The 17,386-nt window shown below is 38.5% G+C and overlaps 1 protein-coding gene across 3 annotated transcripts in view; it reads right to left on the bottom strand.

Annotated features, from left to right (window-relative positions):
• The window catches only part of sh3kbp1 (SH3-domain kinase binding protein 1), a 225,587-nt gene that overhangs the window by 119,608 nt on the left and 88,593 nt on the right, over window positions 1–17,386 (bottom strand). For 2 of the 3 annotated variants that reach the window (XM_073045869.1, XM_073045870.1), the window contains exon 4: window positions 14,354–14,460. The exons of the other annotated variant lie outside the window; for it this stretch is intronic. In XM_073045869.1, coding sequence (XP_072901970.1) covers window positions 14,354–14,460 — 107 coding nt within the window. The remainder of the gene's footprint in view (window positions 1–14,353; window positions 14,461–17,386) is intronic. 3 annotated transcript variants of the gene reach the window in all.

Genomic DNA, 17,386 nt, shown 5'->3' with positions numbered 1-17,386 from the left:
GCTTGTAGACTTTTTTTTCTTGTCATTATTCCCTAATACAGTATAACTATTTACATAGCATTTACTTTGTATTAGGTATTGTAAGTAAGTCGGAATAAGTACAATCTGGTATTATTTAGCGTGTTAGTCAAACGTTTGTCTTAGTATATAGTATATATTTTACCTTTCTATGCATATAAAACACTTAAGAAACGTATTTATTTCAATAATTAAACCACTGCATTGCTTAGTGATAATTGTAGCTTTCATCGGGCAGGGCCTTTCACATGCAAATTGTTCCAATCGTTGAACAACTGTAGCCTAACGCTTTTCCAATGACTGATGGCGTTTCACCTCTTTCCAATCGCTTTATTATTTCCACTTTATTTTCAATCGTGATCTTTTTCCGTCAACGGAACAGAAACACTGAGGATGCAGCAGCGGCCACCGATGGCGGGTCCCAAGCTCCACTGGGTTCTAAAGTCCACCGCACTGAGACAGGTTAAATAAGAGACTTGAGCATCAGCGTTTTTTTGTAGCCGCGGGGGGTCACGGAACCAATCCCCCGTGGATGAGGATGGCAGACTACATTGCTGCTGGAAAATTTGAGTTTTCCAAGGAAAGTAGCATGATATCAGACTGCAGTTTTTTTTCCTTCTGTTTAATAAATTCAGTTTGGCAAATATATCTGACAGGTAAAATATGTCATACTTAGCAGTGATGATTTATTCTCCAAGCTGCTTATCACTTAGTAAATGCTACAATATTTTACTACTATTTCATTAAAAAGGTAAATTTATCGTGGCCCATTCAGAAACTCCTGTGACTCCAGTCTTCTATTTTTTACTTGTGGCCCCTATAAAACCCGGCATGTCACCCTGGGGAACCAAGTAGTCCACATTGAGAACCAATAATCTAATAACAGGCTAATTCATCTGAATGGCATCAAAGTACATACAAGTTACCATATACAACTCCAAGATTCATTTTCTTGTGGGCATACTCAATAAATCCATAATAGAATCAATAAAAGACTGCACAACTTTGGGCATTCAACCAGCTTGCAAAAAACAAAACTGTGCAAATAGAAAAATAAATAATAACAATAATAAATAAATAAATAAACAATAATTATCAAGAACATATATGATGAGTCCTTGAAAGTCAGTCCACAGGTTGTGGAAATATTTCAATGACAGGGCAAGTGAAGTTGAGAGAAGTTATTCCCTTTGGTTCAAGAACCTGATAGTTTAGGGGTAATAACTGTTCCTGAACCTGGTAGTGTGAATCCCAAAGCTCCTGTACCTTCTTCCTGATGGCAGCAGCAAGAAGAGAGCATGTCCTGGATGGGGTGGGTCCCTGATGATGTATGCTGCTTTCCTGCAACAACGCTTTGTATAGATGTATTTAATGGTGGGAAGGACTTTACCCATGGTGGACTGGGACATATCTACTTCTTTTTGTAGGATTTTCCATTCGAGGGCATTGGTGTTTCCATACCAGGCTGTAATAAAGCCAGTTAATATACTCACCATTTCACATCTATAGGAGCTTGTCAATGTTTTAGATTGCAAGCTGAATCTTCACTAGCTCCTAAGGAACTAAAGGCACTGCCATGCTTTCTTTGTAAATGCACTTACATGCTGGGCCCAGGACACGTTCTCCAAAATAACAACACAAAGGAATTTAAGCTGACCCTCTTCACCTCTGATCCTCCGATGAGGACGGGCTCATGGACCTCTATTTTCTTCCACCTGAAGTGAATAATCAACTCCTTGGTCTTGCTGACATTGAGTAAGAGTTTTGTTATGACACCACTCAGCCACTTTTTCAATCTCTCCCTCCTATATGCTGATGTATCAATACCTTTGATTGAGCCTATGATAGTGGTGTGTTGTCAGCAAGCTTGAACATAATATTGACACAGTTATAAATGTAAAACGAGTCGAGCAAGCAGTTAAGCAGGGCACTATGTTGCACCTGTGCTGATGGGCATCATGGAGGAGATGCTGTTGCTAATCCAAACTGACTGGGTTCTGCAAGTGAAGAAATCACAGATCCAATTACACAAAGATGTATGGAGGTCAAGGTCTTGAATTTTATTGATTACTTTTGAGCCGATGATGGTATCGAATGTCGAGCCTTGGTCAATAAAGACCATCCTGACACATGCATCCTTGCTGTCCAAATGTTCCAGATTTGAATGAAGAGCCAATGAAGTGGCATCTGCTGTGAACCTATTGCTCTGGTAAGCAAATTGGAAAGGATCCAAGCCGCTTCTCAGGCAGGACTTGATATGTTTCACCACCAACGTCTCAAAACAGTCATCACCATGGAAATAAGTGCGACTGGGTGAACGTCATCAAGGCAGGTTACCACTTCCTTCTTCGGCACCTGTATAATTGAAGTCTGCTTGAAGCAGGTGGGTACCTCAAACTACCAAAGCGAGAAGTTAAAGATCTGAGTGAATACCCCAGCTAGTTGATCAGCTCAGGTCTTTAGTATTTGGCCAGGTACCCCATTTGGACTGGATATTTTTCATGGGTTCATCCTCCTGAAGGTTGCTCACACGTTTGCCTCAGAGACTGAAATCACAGGATCATTTGGGGTCTGTGGGAGTTCATGATGGTTCCTCCATGTTTTGATGGTCAAAGTGAACAGAGAAGGCATTGAATTCATCTGGAAGCAAAGCCCTGTTATCACCTATGACACTTGATTTAACTTTATAAGATATGATAGTATTCAAGCCCTGCCACAACTTTTGAGCATCCTTCATTGATTCAAGCTTTGTCTGGAATTGCCACTTCACCTATGAAATTACTTTCCAGAGATTGTACCTGGACCTTCTGCAATTTCCTTAGCCACCAGATCTGAATGCCTCTGTTCTGGCCCTCAGCAGACTGCGGCTCTCATAATTAATTCAGGGCTTCTGGTTGGGGAAAACTAAAAATGATCTTGTGGGGATACACTTGTCTACAACTGTTTTAATAAAGTCCGTGACAACATGGTGTATTCATTCAGATCCAAAGATGAGTCTTTGAACACAGCCTTGTCCACCAACTTGAAGGAATCCTGTAGCCATTCCTCTTGCCTCCTGCGACCACCCCTTGGTTGTCCTCATCTCTGGAGCTTTGTTCTTTAGCTTTTCTGAGAGTAAAAACCTCTGCTTTAGCTCTTTTGCCTCTTTAGTGCTTGATTATAATTAGCCACCGTTGGTAATAGCAGTCAGGATTATAAAGGAAAACTCCCTAATAGAACAGATGGCATTTGATTGTTAGGTGTCAAAGGTCAGGGGAACATGAGTTTGACAAAACCATCACATCGAAGCACCACCGAAACACACACCTCCACCTTTTGCCTTTTCTGAATCAGCAGTTCAGCCCAATCCGTGAATCAAGTAGTCTTCCAGTCTTATCACTGAATCTGGCATGGTGGAAGTAAGCCACATCTCATTCAAACATGGAACACAACACTCATTTCCCTCCGATATAGTAATCTTGTCTACAAGTATTCAATCTTGTTTCAGAGACTGCACATTTGTTAACAAGATGTTGGGTAGAGGGAGGGTCTCATCACTCTGTGTTTCATCCTGGCTTGGAGTCCTCCTCTCCTGCCTTGCTTCCAGCCATGGTGATGAACCTCCGTCTGCTGAAAGATGCCATACCCGCTTGCTTGAGTCCTTTATAAGACCGAAATCTGCAGATCATTAAGTTGATTTAAGAGTTGTTATGATCCAGCAACAATGAATATATGATTGAGACAGGATTTTTATAACAAATAAAACATTTATTAAACACTGCTAAAAAAAAACCTCAAAAGTAAACAAACGACTAACTTAACCGGAAGTCAGCTGCGATATGGCAGCTCGAACAGTTCTTAAAGTGAGAATGTGAAAACAGTTCTTAAAGCAATAATTGCATAAACAGTTCTTTAAAATAGTATTGCAAAAAGTCCAAAATGATTTCCAGTCAATTAAAGGAGAGACCTTCGTTGGATTAAATCCTCTTTCATGACTTTACTGCTGATCCCAGACGAAGTATGCTTTGCCGAGGGATTAACGATTGAAGGAAATAAAACGGCTTAAAGGCACTGACCTTTCCATGGCGAAACTCTGCATCCAACTCGTTCTGCTTCTTTTTGGCAAAGCAGGAGTTAACACGGACACAGGTTACTAAATTCCTCGTGCGAAGATTAAATGAAGGTCAAACCTGCTTCACAGACGACATCAACCTTCCTTGATCTTTCAGCTTCCCGAACCTCAACGAATCTTCACTCTCCGACTTCATTTTGACTGGCAGTATTGTAGCAAAACTGCCGGTAATAACCTTTGACTTAGAGCAGAAAGTAAAACTCCAATTTTAAACGAAACTGCGTCATAACATCGAAATACGCAGTATCATGGAGTCAGTGGCGAATTCAGCCATGAACTGCCCCCATCACAGGGCCGGGTTCTCCTTTTATACCCTGTTGAAAAAAACTATCACATGACCTCTCACTGGCAGGAAAATGACTTCACTCCACCATCACAAGACCATTACCTCATGCCCAGTATAGCCTCAATTACATCATGGTCACGTGACAGGTACAAGATACCCACGGGTACGTAACAGAGTTCATTGCTTAATGGAAAATTATACACTGCAGACTGCAGTGAGCATAATTCAAAAGAGGTATACAGTCAGCTCTCCGTATCCACGGGTTCCGCATCCGCGGATTCAACCAACCATAGATCAAAAATGTTCGTAAAAAAAGTTCCAGAAAAGTCCAAACAGCAAAACTTGAATTTGCCGCGTGCCAAGCACTACACTGAATCATTGTGAATGAAGTGATGTGTAGGCATACCCTGCTGTAGCCTCCCACCATTTCACAGATCCTCAGTCTCTCTCCAGCACTCACTGTTTGAGCATTGTTTGCCTCACATCTCGTTCGTTCGCTACTTGTGTTGTGAGTGAGAAGAAGGAGTTTAAGGCTAGTAAGGGATGGCTGGCTAGCTATGTAAAGCGCTACAGCCTCAAGAACTTAAAGATATAAATTGGTTACTTGGGGAAAGAAATAAATATATATACTAAAGTTATTACGAACTCCATGGAGCATGTGGGGATCTTCCAATATCCAGGCATTCCTTTTTTTTCTTTCTTTCTTCTTTTTTTTCTATAGGGATATTAGGGGGAGGGGTTAAGGGGAGGGGGGATGGGTAACATACATTTTCTTTTTCATACACTTTTATTCTGTAATTACTTGAAAACACAATAAAAAAAGTTTAAAAAAAACAAAAAACAAAAAAAACTTAAAGATCACGGGAGAATCAGCATCGGCTGATGCCAAGGCAGTATCAGCGTTCCCAGAAGAGCTACGATGGTTGCGTCTGTACTGAACATGTACAGACTTTTTTCCTTCTCATTATTCCCTAAACAATACAGTATTAACAACTATTTACATAGCATTTACATTATATTAGGTATTATAAGTAATCTAGAGATGATTTAAAGTATACGGGAGGGTGTGCGGAGGTTATATGCAAATACTATGCCATTTTATATAAGTGACTTGAACATCTGCGGATTTTGGTATCCCCAGGGGTCCTGGAACCAACCCCGCAGATACCAAGGGAGGACTGCATTTAGAAATATTGTACACAGCCCGCAGAATATCCATAATTAAATTGCAACCAAAGCCAAGTTCCTTTTAATCCACTATTTATGATTTTAATTATTTTAACCATAATTCAATGTGATTTTTTAAAAAATAGTCTAAACTGGAGTGCCTTTAAGTGCATAGGCTGTTAGCTCCCATTGGGGCAGTGCAGTGGCAGGGGCAGCTGGACACCTGGAAACACAGTCATCAGCCACTCATTGCAGCATCATGGACCCTGAGCCTATTGGCAATAGAACAGTTAAGTCACTCAAGTGTTTCGATTTACAGTTTCATATTCTCATCCAACTCAGACTGCTTCCAGCAAGAATCATTGGAGCAAAGAGAATTCTGGCAGATTTTAATTCCGTAGTATGCCTGATACAGTGAGAACAATTACAACATCTGCTATTATTGTCGTGGATCAGATCAAAGAATTCCCTATGGAGGTTTTTATCCCCTGATTTGTATGGCTAGGTTCCATAATAAGTAGCATACTTACTAACCATGCCATCAAATGCTTTTAACAGATAAGCATGAGAGTACTATAGTTACAGTGTAAAGACTAAAGGTCTCTACATAAAAAAATGTTCTGTTAAGAAGCACAGCACAAGATAAAAATACCAAGATGATAAAATACCTTTTCCATTTTAATTTTTGATATTTTCTTATTCTGTTTACCCCTATACTTAACAAGTCATCATAAATTTATGTTCACCAACTGCTATTTACAAAAGAGTGTGAATGTACATCATGTTAAATCAGGATACGCTTCTCCCTTTTCTTACGATAATATTGCAGCTCAACTAGAGAATAAAGGATACTAATCCATTTCTACAAATCCAAAGCGTTGTATGTTAATCTCACTTGCAAACAGTAGAATGGCATCTTTAGCTGTGACCATGAAACCACCAGATTCGGTTCAAACAAAATATCTGGTTCACTAATATTCTTCAAGGATTGAAATCAGCTGTCCTTGCACTGCCCGGCCTATAAGTGTGTGTGCATATGACCTTCATTCCACTAAAATAGCTTAGCAAGCTGCTAAGTTCAGAAGCAATTTCTTTTTGTTTCCTCGAAATTAGTCATGGCAGATCATTTCCTTCCTCAAAATTAGCAGAACCAGAATTGTTCCACAGTCTGAATACTGAAATTGGAAACATATTGAGCAGACAGAACACAAAATTATCCTTTATGTCCCTGTATAAATATGATCTTTAGCTCTTACACCCTTCTGAAGACTGTACAAGATTTTACACTTTCAGGACTTAACTACATTTGAGAGTTGGAAAGTAAAATACATACATCAGTAAACACAAAATTCACAAAGTGTACTACATAAAGACATGCATTGATTTTAATATAATCAAATTGGTAGCCAGAGATTTGAAGCTTGGGTCAAAATTAATATATGATGTTGCAAACAAATTTGTAAAAGTAGCAATGCTAAAAATTTACCGATTTGCTAAAAAAGGATGCTAAAGAATAAAAGTATAGAAAAAGGCATTAATCAAAATACATTGTGCAGAGATAGATTCCACATGAAATAAAATTGTGATTACCCCCCCCCCCCCACTCTCCAAACATTACCCAACCCCCTCCATGCATTGTCTTTAGGCTAAGTAACAAAGAGTAATAATGCTGGTTACAGAAGGAATACTGTGAGGGTAATGCTTCAGTAAAAAAGCTTCCAGATTCTTTGATTTCATCTATAACACAGATGAATGGATATTTTTGTAATTGAAGCTATTAGCTATCATTCGGAGTGCCATTCCTTCTTTGGGTTTTTGATTCCTTGCTGAAGGCATTTTAACATTCCCACTTATGACTGTGTCACACAGTTGCATTAACATTACCAGTTTGCAGACCTCTCTCCAGTTCATTGGAAGCCAAAAACCAGCTCCAGCTTTTACTTTAAAAGCTTTAAAACTTAATTTTGGCAATACTGTGTCATCTGACACAAATCCAAAACAATTTTAAAGTTGGTCCTTGACAGAAAACAGATAGACAAGTTTAACTCCATGTTTGAATTCTCAGGAGATCATGGCACAAAACAGTCTGTGATCAAAGACAAAACTAAAACTAAATTGGCAACCTTCCTTAAAGATCCCTTGGGGAGGGAGGGAGAGAAGCAGAGTTATATTAAATATAACAGGACTTAACTTTTATTTTGCTCTTCAAATTTCTAAAAGTACAAGATGAAAAAAGTGTCATGGATGAAAACACTTCACTGCAATTCCAGTAGGCAAATTATTCAACCATTATATCCTTAAGACCAATCTAAAGGCAAAAAAATTAACAGCACCCATCAATTTTAAATTACTTTACTATAAATAACCACTGCATACCCCTTGTGGAACCAAGGAGTTGCACCTGAACTGGAGAGGAACTATTATTCTAGTGGGAAGGCTTACTAATACTGCACAGAGTGGATAAAGTGAGAATAATGGGAATGTGTGAAAGGCCCTGCCCCGATGAAAGCTACAATTATTATTAAGCCATGCAGTGGTTTAATTATTGAAATACATATGTTTCTTATGTGTTTTATATGCATAGAAGGGTAAAATATATAATATATACTAAGACAAACGTTTGACTAACTGACGCTAAATAATACCAGATGTACCTGTTCCAACTTACTTATAATACCTAATACAAAGTAAATGCTATGTAAATAGCTGTTATACTGTATTGTTTAGGGAATAATGACCAGAAAATAGATAGATAGATAGATAGATAGATAGATAGATAGATAGATACTTTATTCATCCCCATGGGGAAATTCAACTTTTTTTCCAATGTCCCATACACTTGTTGTAGCAAAACTAATTACATACAATACTTAATGTATTAAGTATTAATGTATTAATGTAATAAATAAAGTATGTACATGCTTAAACAATGAGTGCTGGAGAGAGAACTTCTGGGTTTTCCTGATCTGCGGTTGGTTTAATCTGTGCATGCAGAACCCGCGGATAAGGAGGGCCGACTGTACACAGTTTGATTCTTCTTGTCAAAATATATGGGCAAGGATAAATGTTTAGGGAACCTTGGTTTTTGAGAGCCACTGAGGACCTTGTGAAGACAAAGAGGAAGGTACATAGCAGTATAAGCAGGCAGGAATAAATGAAGTACTTGAGGAGTGTAAGAAATGCAACAGAACACTTAAGAAGACATGAGGTTGCTCTAGCAGACAAGATGAAGGGACAAAATTGATCCTCTGGAGATCAGAGTGCAATCTATGCATGGAGCCGAAAGATATGGGGAAATTTCTTAAATGGATTTTTTGCATCTATATTTAATAGGGAGATAGACACAAATTCTACAGATGTGAGGCAATGCAGAGGCGAGATCATGGACTCCATACAGATTACAGAGAAGGAGATATTTAATGCCTTGAGTCAAATTAGGGTGGATAAATCCCGAAGACCTGACAATGTCTTCCCTCGGACCCTGTGGGAGGCTAGTGCAGGAACAGCATGGGCCCTAGCAGAGATAATTAAGATATCCTTAGCCACTGTGAGATGCCAGGGGATTGAAGGACAGCTAAACTTGTTCTGTTGTTTAAAAGAAGCCCTAAAATTAAGCCACAAAATAGAGGCCGGTGAACCTGACATCAGTAGTGAAACATTATTGGAAAGTATTCTAAGGGACTGGATATACAAGCATTTGGATAGACAGGGACTGACTAGGGTTAGTCAACTTGGCTTTGTGCATAGTAAGTCGTGTCTAACCAATGTTATAGTCTTTCAAGGAAGTAACTAGGAAAGTTGATGATGTTATGGATGTTGTCTACGTGAACTTTAGCAAGGTCTTTGACAAGGTCCTGCATCGGACATTGGTCAAGAAAGTTCAATGTTTGGCATACAAGATGAGGTAATAAATTGGATTAGACATTGGCTTCGCAGAAGAACCCAGAGAGTGGTTGTAGATGGTTGCCTCTCTGACTGGAGGCCTGTGACTGGTGGTGTGCTGCAGCAATCGGTGCTGGGTCCATTATTGTTTGTCACCTATAATCAATGATCTGGATGATAATGTGTTAAGCTGGATCAGCAAATTTGCGGATGACACCAAGATTGGGCGTGTTGTGAACATTTGAGGAAGACAGCAAGGAAGACTACCAAAGATTACAGTAGGATCTGAAGCAGCTGGAAAAATGTGCTGAGAAATGGTAGATGGAATTCAATGCAGATAAGGGTGAGGTTTTGCACTTTGTTCTATGACTCTAAACAAAGTCCCTTTCCCACATCTTCACCTTCAATCATGACGCGTATCAATAACAGTGCTAAAGGGAACAGCTTCAGAACAGTTCAAAACTCGGTGAAGAGATGCTTTGAATTATCAACAGCAGCAAAACTATATTCTATCACAATCTGTAACCTTGCAGACTGTTACACCATTACCCCTAGAACTCAGCAGTTGCACATTAATAGCACATTTGTCATTTACAATGCGATGAAAGGTATCTTCAATGGAAAATGGGACTCGTTCTTCACATAAACTGGTTTAATATACTTGGAATGAGCATTAGTGAGGAGAAAGGAAGACTTCCCTTTCCTGATTGCTATTTTTTCTAGACCAAAATTTCCATCACTCAACTGGCACAATCAACAATAAATCTAACAAGCCAATATCAAGTGATTGACATGGTCCCTCACCTACAACAACTTTCCTAGATGCTTCTTCCAGATGGTGATTGGTATGGAATAACAATTATTCAGCATAGAAAGGGTGGCAGATGATAATCAGGTCAGTTCTATTCCTCATGTGTGAATTGATGCCAAGGCGTTTTGGTGTCCAGAATCATTACTTTGAAATAATTGTATCTCTGCAGCTGGATTGTGTAGAACCATAAACACCACCCCTCGTGGGCTTGTTCTGTTGGCAGATGAGACTTCACTTAAAAGGTACAATTCTATGTGACTCTACAAAACTTCTACTTGATTAACCCTGGAGATAGGTCAATGTAATCATGAAGAAGGCATGGCTGCAGTTCTACTTTGTTAGGAGTTTGAGGAGTTTTGGTATGTCACCAAAAACTTGCAAATTTCTATAGATGTACAAGTGAGAGCATTCACACTGATTGCATCACAGCCTAGTATGATGCCTCCAATGCAGAGGATCAAAAGAGGCTGCAGAAGTTATAGATTCAGCCAGCAGAACCCTCTCTGACCATCAAGGACTCTTCAAGACACAGTGCCTCAAGAAGGCAGCATCCATCATTAAGGACCCTCGGCATCTGGGACACGTCTTCTATTCATTACCATCACCACACCACACCCACCCCCCCGAAGACACACACTATATGATTTAAGAACAGATCTTCCCCTTCAGCATCAGATTTCTGAGATTCCTTTTTTTAGCATTATTTATTTACTTAAAATTTATAGATGCTGCAGTCGCAAAATAACAAATTTCACGTCATATGTCAGCGATATCTGATTCTGATTCTGAATAATTTTTACAAAAGTCACCCAACACTCACGAAGAGGATATTGTAGGATTGTTTGGGTTGGGTTACTCCATTGCAGTAACAAAGTCTGAGTGGCACATCCAAATTTCATTTTGCTTTGATATAGTGGTTGGAAGTGGATTACCATGCATATCAGAGTCAATCACACTTCTTTTGGTCCAGTCTTCATAAAGATTGAAAGATGACAAAGATCTCATTAGGCTATGTGATAAAAGAGGTATAAATATTTCACAAAGCTAAAAATCAAAGTGTTGGAAAATACAATAAATGAGGAGTTGTGATAAACGAGGAAGAGTTGTTACATTATGTAGGTGAGAATGGATTCCGAAATCCATCTTACAGATAACCAATCCTATATTCCATGAGTTACAGGACAGCTTTTCCAGTAATACAAGAAAATAATATTATAATCCAGGGCAACACTCGCTTGCAAGTCACTTTCAGATCAGCACTTGTGATTTGTGCGATACACCAGTACACAATGCAAGCTAAAATGAGCACTGAGGTTTAATGGCATATTTTATAAAACTTGTACAGAATTAGACAGCATACAGAAGCTTGCAAACACACTGCTGCCCAGAAATCTGTGGCAAGCTTCCTTACAGAGCAATTCATTATATAATGAGTTGCCAGTAAGACAATGAGTTTCCATTGTATAAACCTAAGTAAGATGCCCTACTTCTGACCTTATGATGGAAGAAAGTTTCTGATAAAGCTGCTGATGAAAACTGAACCAAGTAAGTGACCATGACTTCAAGACAGCATTTGATTGCCTTCTTAACCTACTTACTCTACCTCTGAAATTCAGCTTCATTGTCCATGTCTGGAATAGTACTGTAACAAGGACTCTGGTTGAACAATCGAAGTGGAAAACAAATGTGAAGGTTGTTACCAAGTGCAAGTTGGCAGTATTGATGGAAATATTATCCAACATTTTGCTAATGGTTGAAGGTCATAATAACTTAGATGGGATTTGTCTCGATTTTTGTGCACCAGATATACTTAGAAGTTTTCTCACTTTCAACTGAGAGATGCCAATGTTTATGCTTTGTTGGGAAAACTTCATCTGGATTTATGACTAATTTTGTAACCCAAGTATTCAACTCTAAGCTGAGATGTTTCATTGCACAACAAACACAGGCATATCTACAATAGGTGCTCAAGCATTTTTCAATTTCAGTGAAGCAAATTACATTGGCTAAAAACAGACAAACTTCTGTGACTCTGGATTAAGACACAGAAACTAAGCACTTCCAGCTGAAAAGTACTACTGATTATATAGTCACTTCCTTTTCACTTATGCTCATCTCCACCATCATTGGTGTTTTCGCAGAATTGCATTTTCTATCAGCAGATTAACTGCCTAACACTGTTCATACCCACTGCAGAGCTTTAAGCTGATATTTAGACAATAGTTAGTTGTGTATGAAACCTCTAACATAATCCTGTAATTTTAGGTATGCTTTTCCTATCTTAATTTGTCAGGGCAGACTGAGCAACGCCATCCAATGACATTATAGATTGTGTGAAATGCGTACACGCCGTTACGTTTTGCAACTCCAAAAACTGATCAAAAGAAAAACACAGGGAGACCAGGAGAACTTTAGTGAGGTGCACACTTATGATGTGATGGCATAATGACATATGCCATTCACGTACTTTAACATATAACCCGTAATGAATTACGTAAACAAAGAATGCTTTATCAAACAATATATTTACAATATTACCAAATGCACAACATGTCCCACTTAGCACTACCTCACAGAATTCCAATTCATTAGAGTACTCTTGAGCCTCTAGTCAAAACACTCACAGGCACATTAATAAAGACAAACATTCAGTCTGCATATTGTAGTACTGGGAACCACAATATGCAGGAACATGACATGAATCCCTGCCCTCACCACCATATGTTGCCATACCAATATCTGTCCTTGACTGGTGCTCTTGCAGCAGTGAATTGCCTGTGACTGTTTGGAGAGGCTGCAAAAATGCTCCATCTTTGATCCTCATTGAAGGATCAGAGGTGAAGAGGGTGAACAACTTTAAATTCATCAGTCTTATTATTTCAGAGGACTTGTCCAGGGCCCAGCACGTAAGTGCAATTAAGAAAAAAGCACAGCAACACCTCTACTTCCTTAGAAGTTTGCAGAGATTCAGCATGACATCTAAAACTTTAACAACCTTTTATAGATGTTTAGTGGAGAGTATAGACTGGCTGCATCACAGCCTGGTAGGGAAACACCGATGCCCTTGAACAGAAATTCCTACAAAAAGACGTGATACGGTCTAGTCCATCATGAGTAAAGCTCTGCCCGTCATTGAGCATATCTACATGAAATGCTGTTGCAGGAAAGCAGCATCTAACATCAGGGACCCCCACCACCCAGGGCATGCTCGCTTCTTGCTCCCGCCATCAGGAAAGTGGTAAAGGAGCCTCAGGACTCACGCCACTAGGTTCTGGAACAATTGCTACCCCTCAACCATTAGGCTCTTGAACCAAGGGCGATAACTTCACTTGCCCATTACTGAAATGTTCTCAAAACCTATGGATTCACTTTTAAGGACTTGACATATTTCTCAATATTTATTATTTATGATTATTATTTCTTTCTTTGTATTTGTACAGTTTGTTGTCTTCTGCACTCTAGTTAGATGTCCAAGTTGGGCAGTCTTTCATTGATTCTGTTATGGTTATTATTCTAAAGATTTATTGAGTATGCCTGCAAGAAAATGAATCTCACTGTTGTATTTGGTGACATATATATACACGTTGGTAATAAATTTAATTTGAACTTTGAAGGTTGTTACATCATTTTGTTAAGATTCCTACAATTCTTACCCACCCCTCCACCACTCTTAGCATATATAACTTCACTTTCCATCAAATTCTTAAATCACTCTCAATCAAATCATTTGCAAAATATAGTCTATCCTCGTACTTTAATCCCTTCTGTTGAATCACCAACCACAATATCATGTTCCTAAGATGCAGTGGCCAGAGTTGTATATAGTATTCAAGCACTCTTAATAGTTTTATACTGCTGAGTAATATCCATCCATTTCTATTGCAAACCACTTGAATATTCTATTAATGTTTTTGCCCCCCCCCAACACTTTATCACATGCTCTTAGTGATTTTTGAAACTGACCTCAAGTTTCTCTGCTCCATAATTCTAGCTTCCCAAACTTGAGAAACTGTCAAACTGGATGACTGTAAAGTTGCGACTCATCATTTTCCATCATTATTTATATACAGATACTTACTTCACCCAATACTTCAATGATTTCACCGATTTTCAGCTCTAGCTCATCATCATTCTGAGGAGCGTAACTAAATGCCACTTGACATCGTCTTGATCTAATTTTTTCAGCTGTGAAAATAAAAAATAGCATTTTAAGCAATTCTGTACCAGAATGAAGTGGGCTTTTATATGAGTAAAACAAGCAAATGGTTCTGACAATGGAGATGTACACTATGTGCAATGTTTGCAAGTGAAGCATCAATTTAATTCCAATATCATACAGTAATGACATAAGAAATTCATAAAGACTTACTGAGGGTGAGACAAACAACTATTTGTAATGGATTTAATATTTCTACATCACTATTTAAGAGTAGGCTTACATATGAACTTTTGCAATGTAACAAGTTACAGTATACAGTCATATTCTCAAACTTGCCAGACTAGCATCATTGAGCAGAAAACGACAGCATGAAAAGCTTGCTACATTCGATAAACGTTTATAAGTATCTACTAGTTGAAACATTTTTATCTGCAAAATAAATGGTTAAAAGCCTTCAAATTTTTGCAAAACATTATATAATTATAGAATTAAAATTATTGGAACCATTTAAAGTCCTGAGTATTAGACTTATTTACAAATAATTAAAGCTTTTGAGAAGGTGCCCCTGCAGTAGGGCAGTCCAAAGGTTAACACACACTGGATCTGAAAGATGTTGAAAAATTAAGAAATATTGGTGGTGTCAGAGATAACAAAGAAGGATGTCCAAGGATACAGCAGGACATACAATAGTTCAGCTGAAAAGTTGAGTAGAGCAACGGCAGATGGAATTTAACCCAGGCAAGCACAAGGTAATACATTTTGTAATGTTAAATATTGGCAGGATATTTACAGTAAACCATACAGCATTTTGAAAGTTTGATATACAAAGGGACTTTGGGGTGCAAGTCCATATTTCCCTGAAAATGATACCACAGTGGGTAAGGTAGCAAAGAAGGTATTTGGCATGTTCGCCTTCATAGGCTGAGAAACTGAGCATTAAAGTTAAATTGAAATGTTGTGTCTGTATAAAGCATTGGTTAGGTCACACAGAATATTCTGCACAATTCTACTTACCACAAGGATGAGACAGAAAGGATTTGCTAGGTTGTTACCAGGAACAGAGGGCTTTAGTTACAAGCAAAGAATGGATATACTAGGCTTATTCTTACTGGATTGTAGGAGGTTGAGGGGTGATATAATAAAGTTTTATGTGGAGGGAATAATGATCATTGTCAATAGAGCTTTGTCTCAGAGTAAGATAGTCTAAAATTAGATAGCACAGTTTAAGGTGAGTGCAGAGAAATCTAAAGGAGATCCAAGGAGCAGCTTTTTCCACACAGAGGACAGTGGTTATATGGAACCTGCAGCTAGAGCAGGTGAAAGAGGCAGAAATAATTACAATGTTTAAAAGGTGCTGGGACAGGTTCTTTAGATAGGAAAGGAAGAGAAGAATGCTGGCTTAATACAGGTAAATGTGATTTGCACAGCCCTTAGGGGCCAGTTGACCCAAACTACAGCTCCATGACTCTGTCTCCCCTTTGCACAAAGACACATGGAAGTATTCCCAATTCTGAAGCTAACAGCAGTGTAGAATTCAATCAATTAAACAACTGTCTTAAATTAATACAAAATAAATTATACTTGCAACTATTGCACAGGCAATCCTCAAAATATGTTTAAAAAAATCAAAAATAATCTTTTTCCACAATTTATAGTGATCAGTACAAAATTGGGTGAAAGTCACATTTCATCACTTCTTTTGATACATGTTTCTTTAAACAGGGCACAAAATGTGAATACCAATAAAATATCCCTTAGGTAGATGCATTCAAAATGGGCTTGCCAATTTTTATGTATGATACAAAAATGCCAAATAGCCTCACCACCTATTTTCAGCATTATAAGAAAATTCAAAATGACTTCTTTCGTTCCCCACTTGATTTTCCTTGGTTGCTTCCAGCAGTGCCAATCATTAGATAGCCCAAAACAAACCTTTGAGAAGATGACCATCTTCATCAATATTTAGTATTAAAAACAAGAATAACAAAGTTTAAGTGAGAAAAAGGTACTTTAAGACCAATGTCAACCACCTGCTGAGAGCATTTAATAAGATAGTCCATCCACTACAAAAGTGTTAATACTTAGTAACAGCATTGGCCATGATTCAATGAGTAAACTTGTCAAAACCATAGCTTCATTCCAGACACCTGCCCACAAAATCTGGACTATTTTACTGCCGTGCAGAGTGAGGGTGTGTGCTGAACAATCAGATGCTCCAATGACAAAGAAAAAAACAGAAAATCTTTCCTCTAGAACCTGTACTATAAACATCAGTACCATAAACTAATGGCACTAAATCAACATAGATCATGAGGTCATTAGCACATTTCTGGCCGTTACAGGTGGTCTCATTTTATACCTTACGTCCAAATGTGCTACAAGACAGGGGGTGGCAAAACGTGCTATATGACCACAGGCCTTTTTTAAGTATAAAAAAACACAAATATAACCAGGCAAATTTAGTGCAGCATTCTAGAACTCCAAACTTTCGAAGTATTTCAGGAGTATTACTCTGCAATGTGATGGAATTTTAAGTTTTATTCATTATGGACTGTGCCTTTAAGAATCATGCCTGTAAGAGAGGAATGTACAGTGCAAGCAGAGAGAGGGAAGAGAGGAGAGACAGAGAGAGAGAGAGAGAGAGAGAGAGAGAGAGGAGGAGCTACATGATGGACATTTGAACGTTTATGGTTTCTTGCAGCTTGTTTTGAATATACAAGGACACAGAGACACATACAGTGAGAGTCAAGATGGGTTCTGTCAATGGAAGACACCAGTGAGTCGGTCGCTGGTTTAAACTTTCAGTAGCCCAAAGGGGTGAGTTGAGATCGATCCAGAGTATCCAACTAGAAGAATTTTGCAGAGGAGAGGAAAGTTTGAAACAAAAGAAACCTAGTGACAAAGATATCACTGTTTGGACTCTCTCTCCATGTAGCCCATGAGGGTGAGTTT

This window comes from Hemitrygon akajei, chromosome 5 (genome assembly GCF_048418815.1).
Source record: "Hemitrygon akajei chromosome 5, sHemAka1.3, whole genome shotgun sequence".
Taxonomy (NCBI): Eukaryota; Metazoa; Chordata; class Chondrichthyes; order Myliobatiformes; family Dasyatidae; genus Hemitrygon; species Hemitrygon akajei.
Note: the sequence above shows the minus strand (reverse complement) of the source record. Positions and strands in the feature narration are given on the sequence as shown.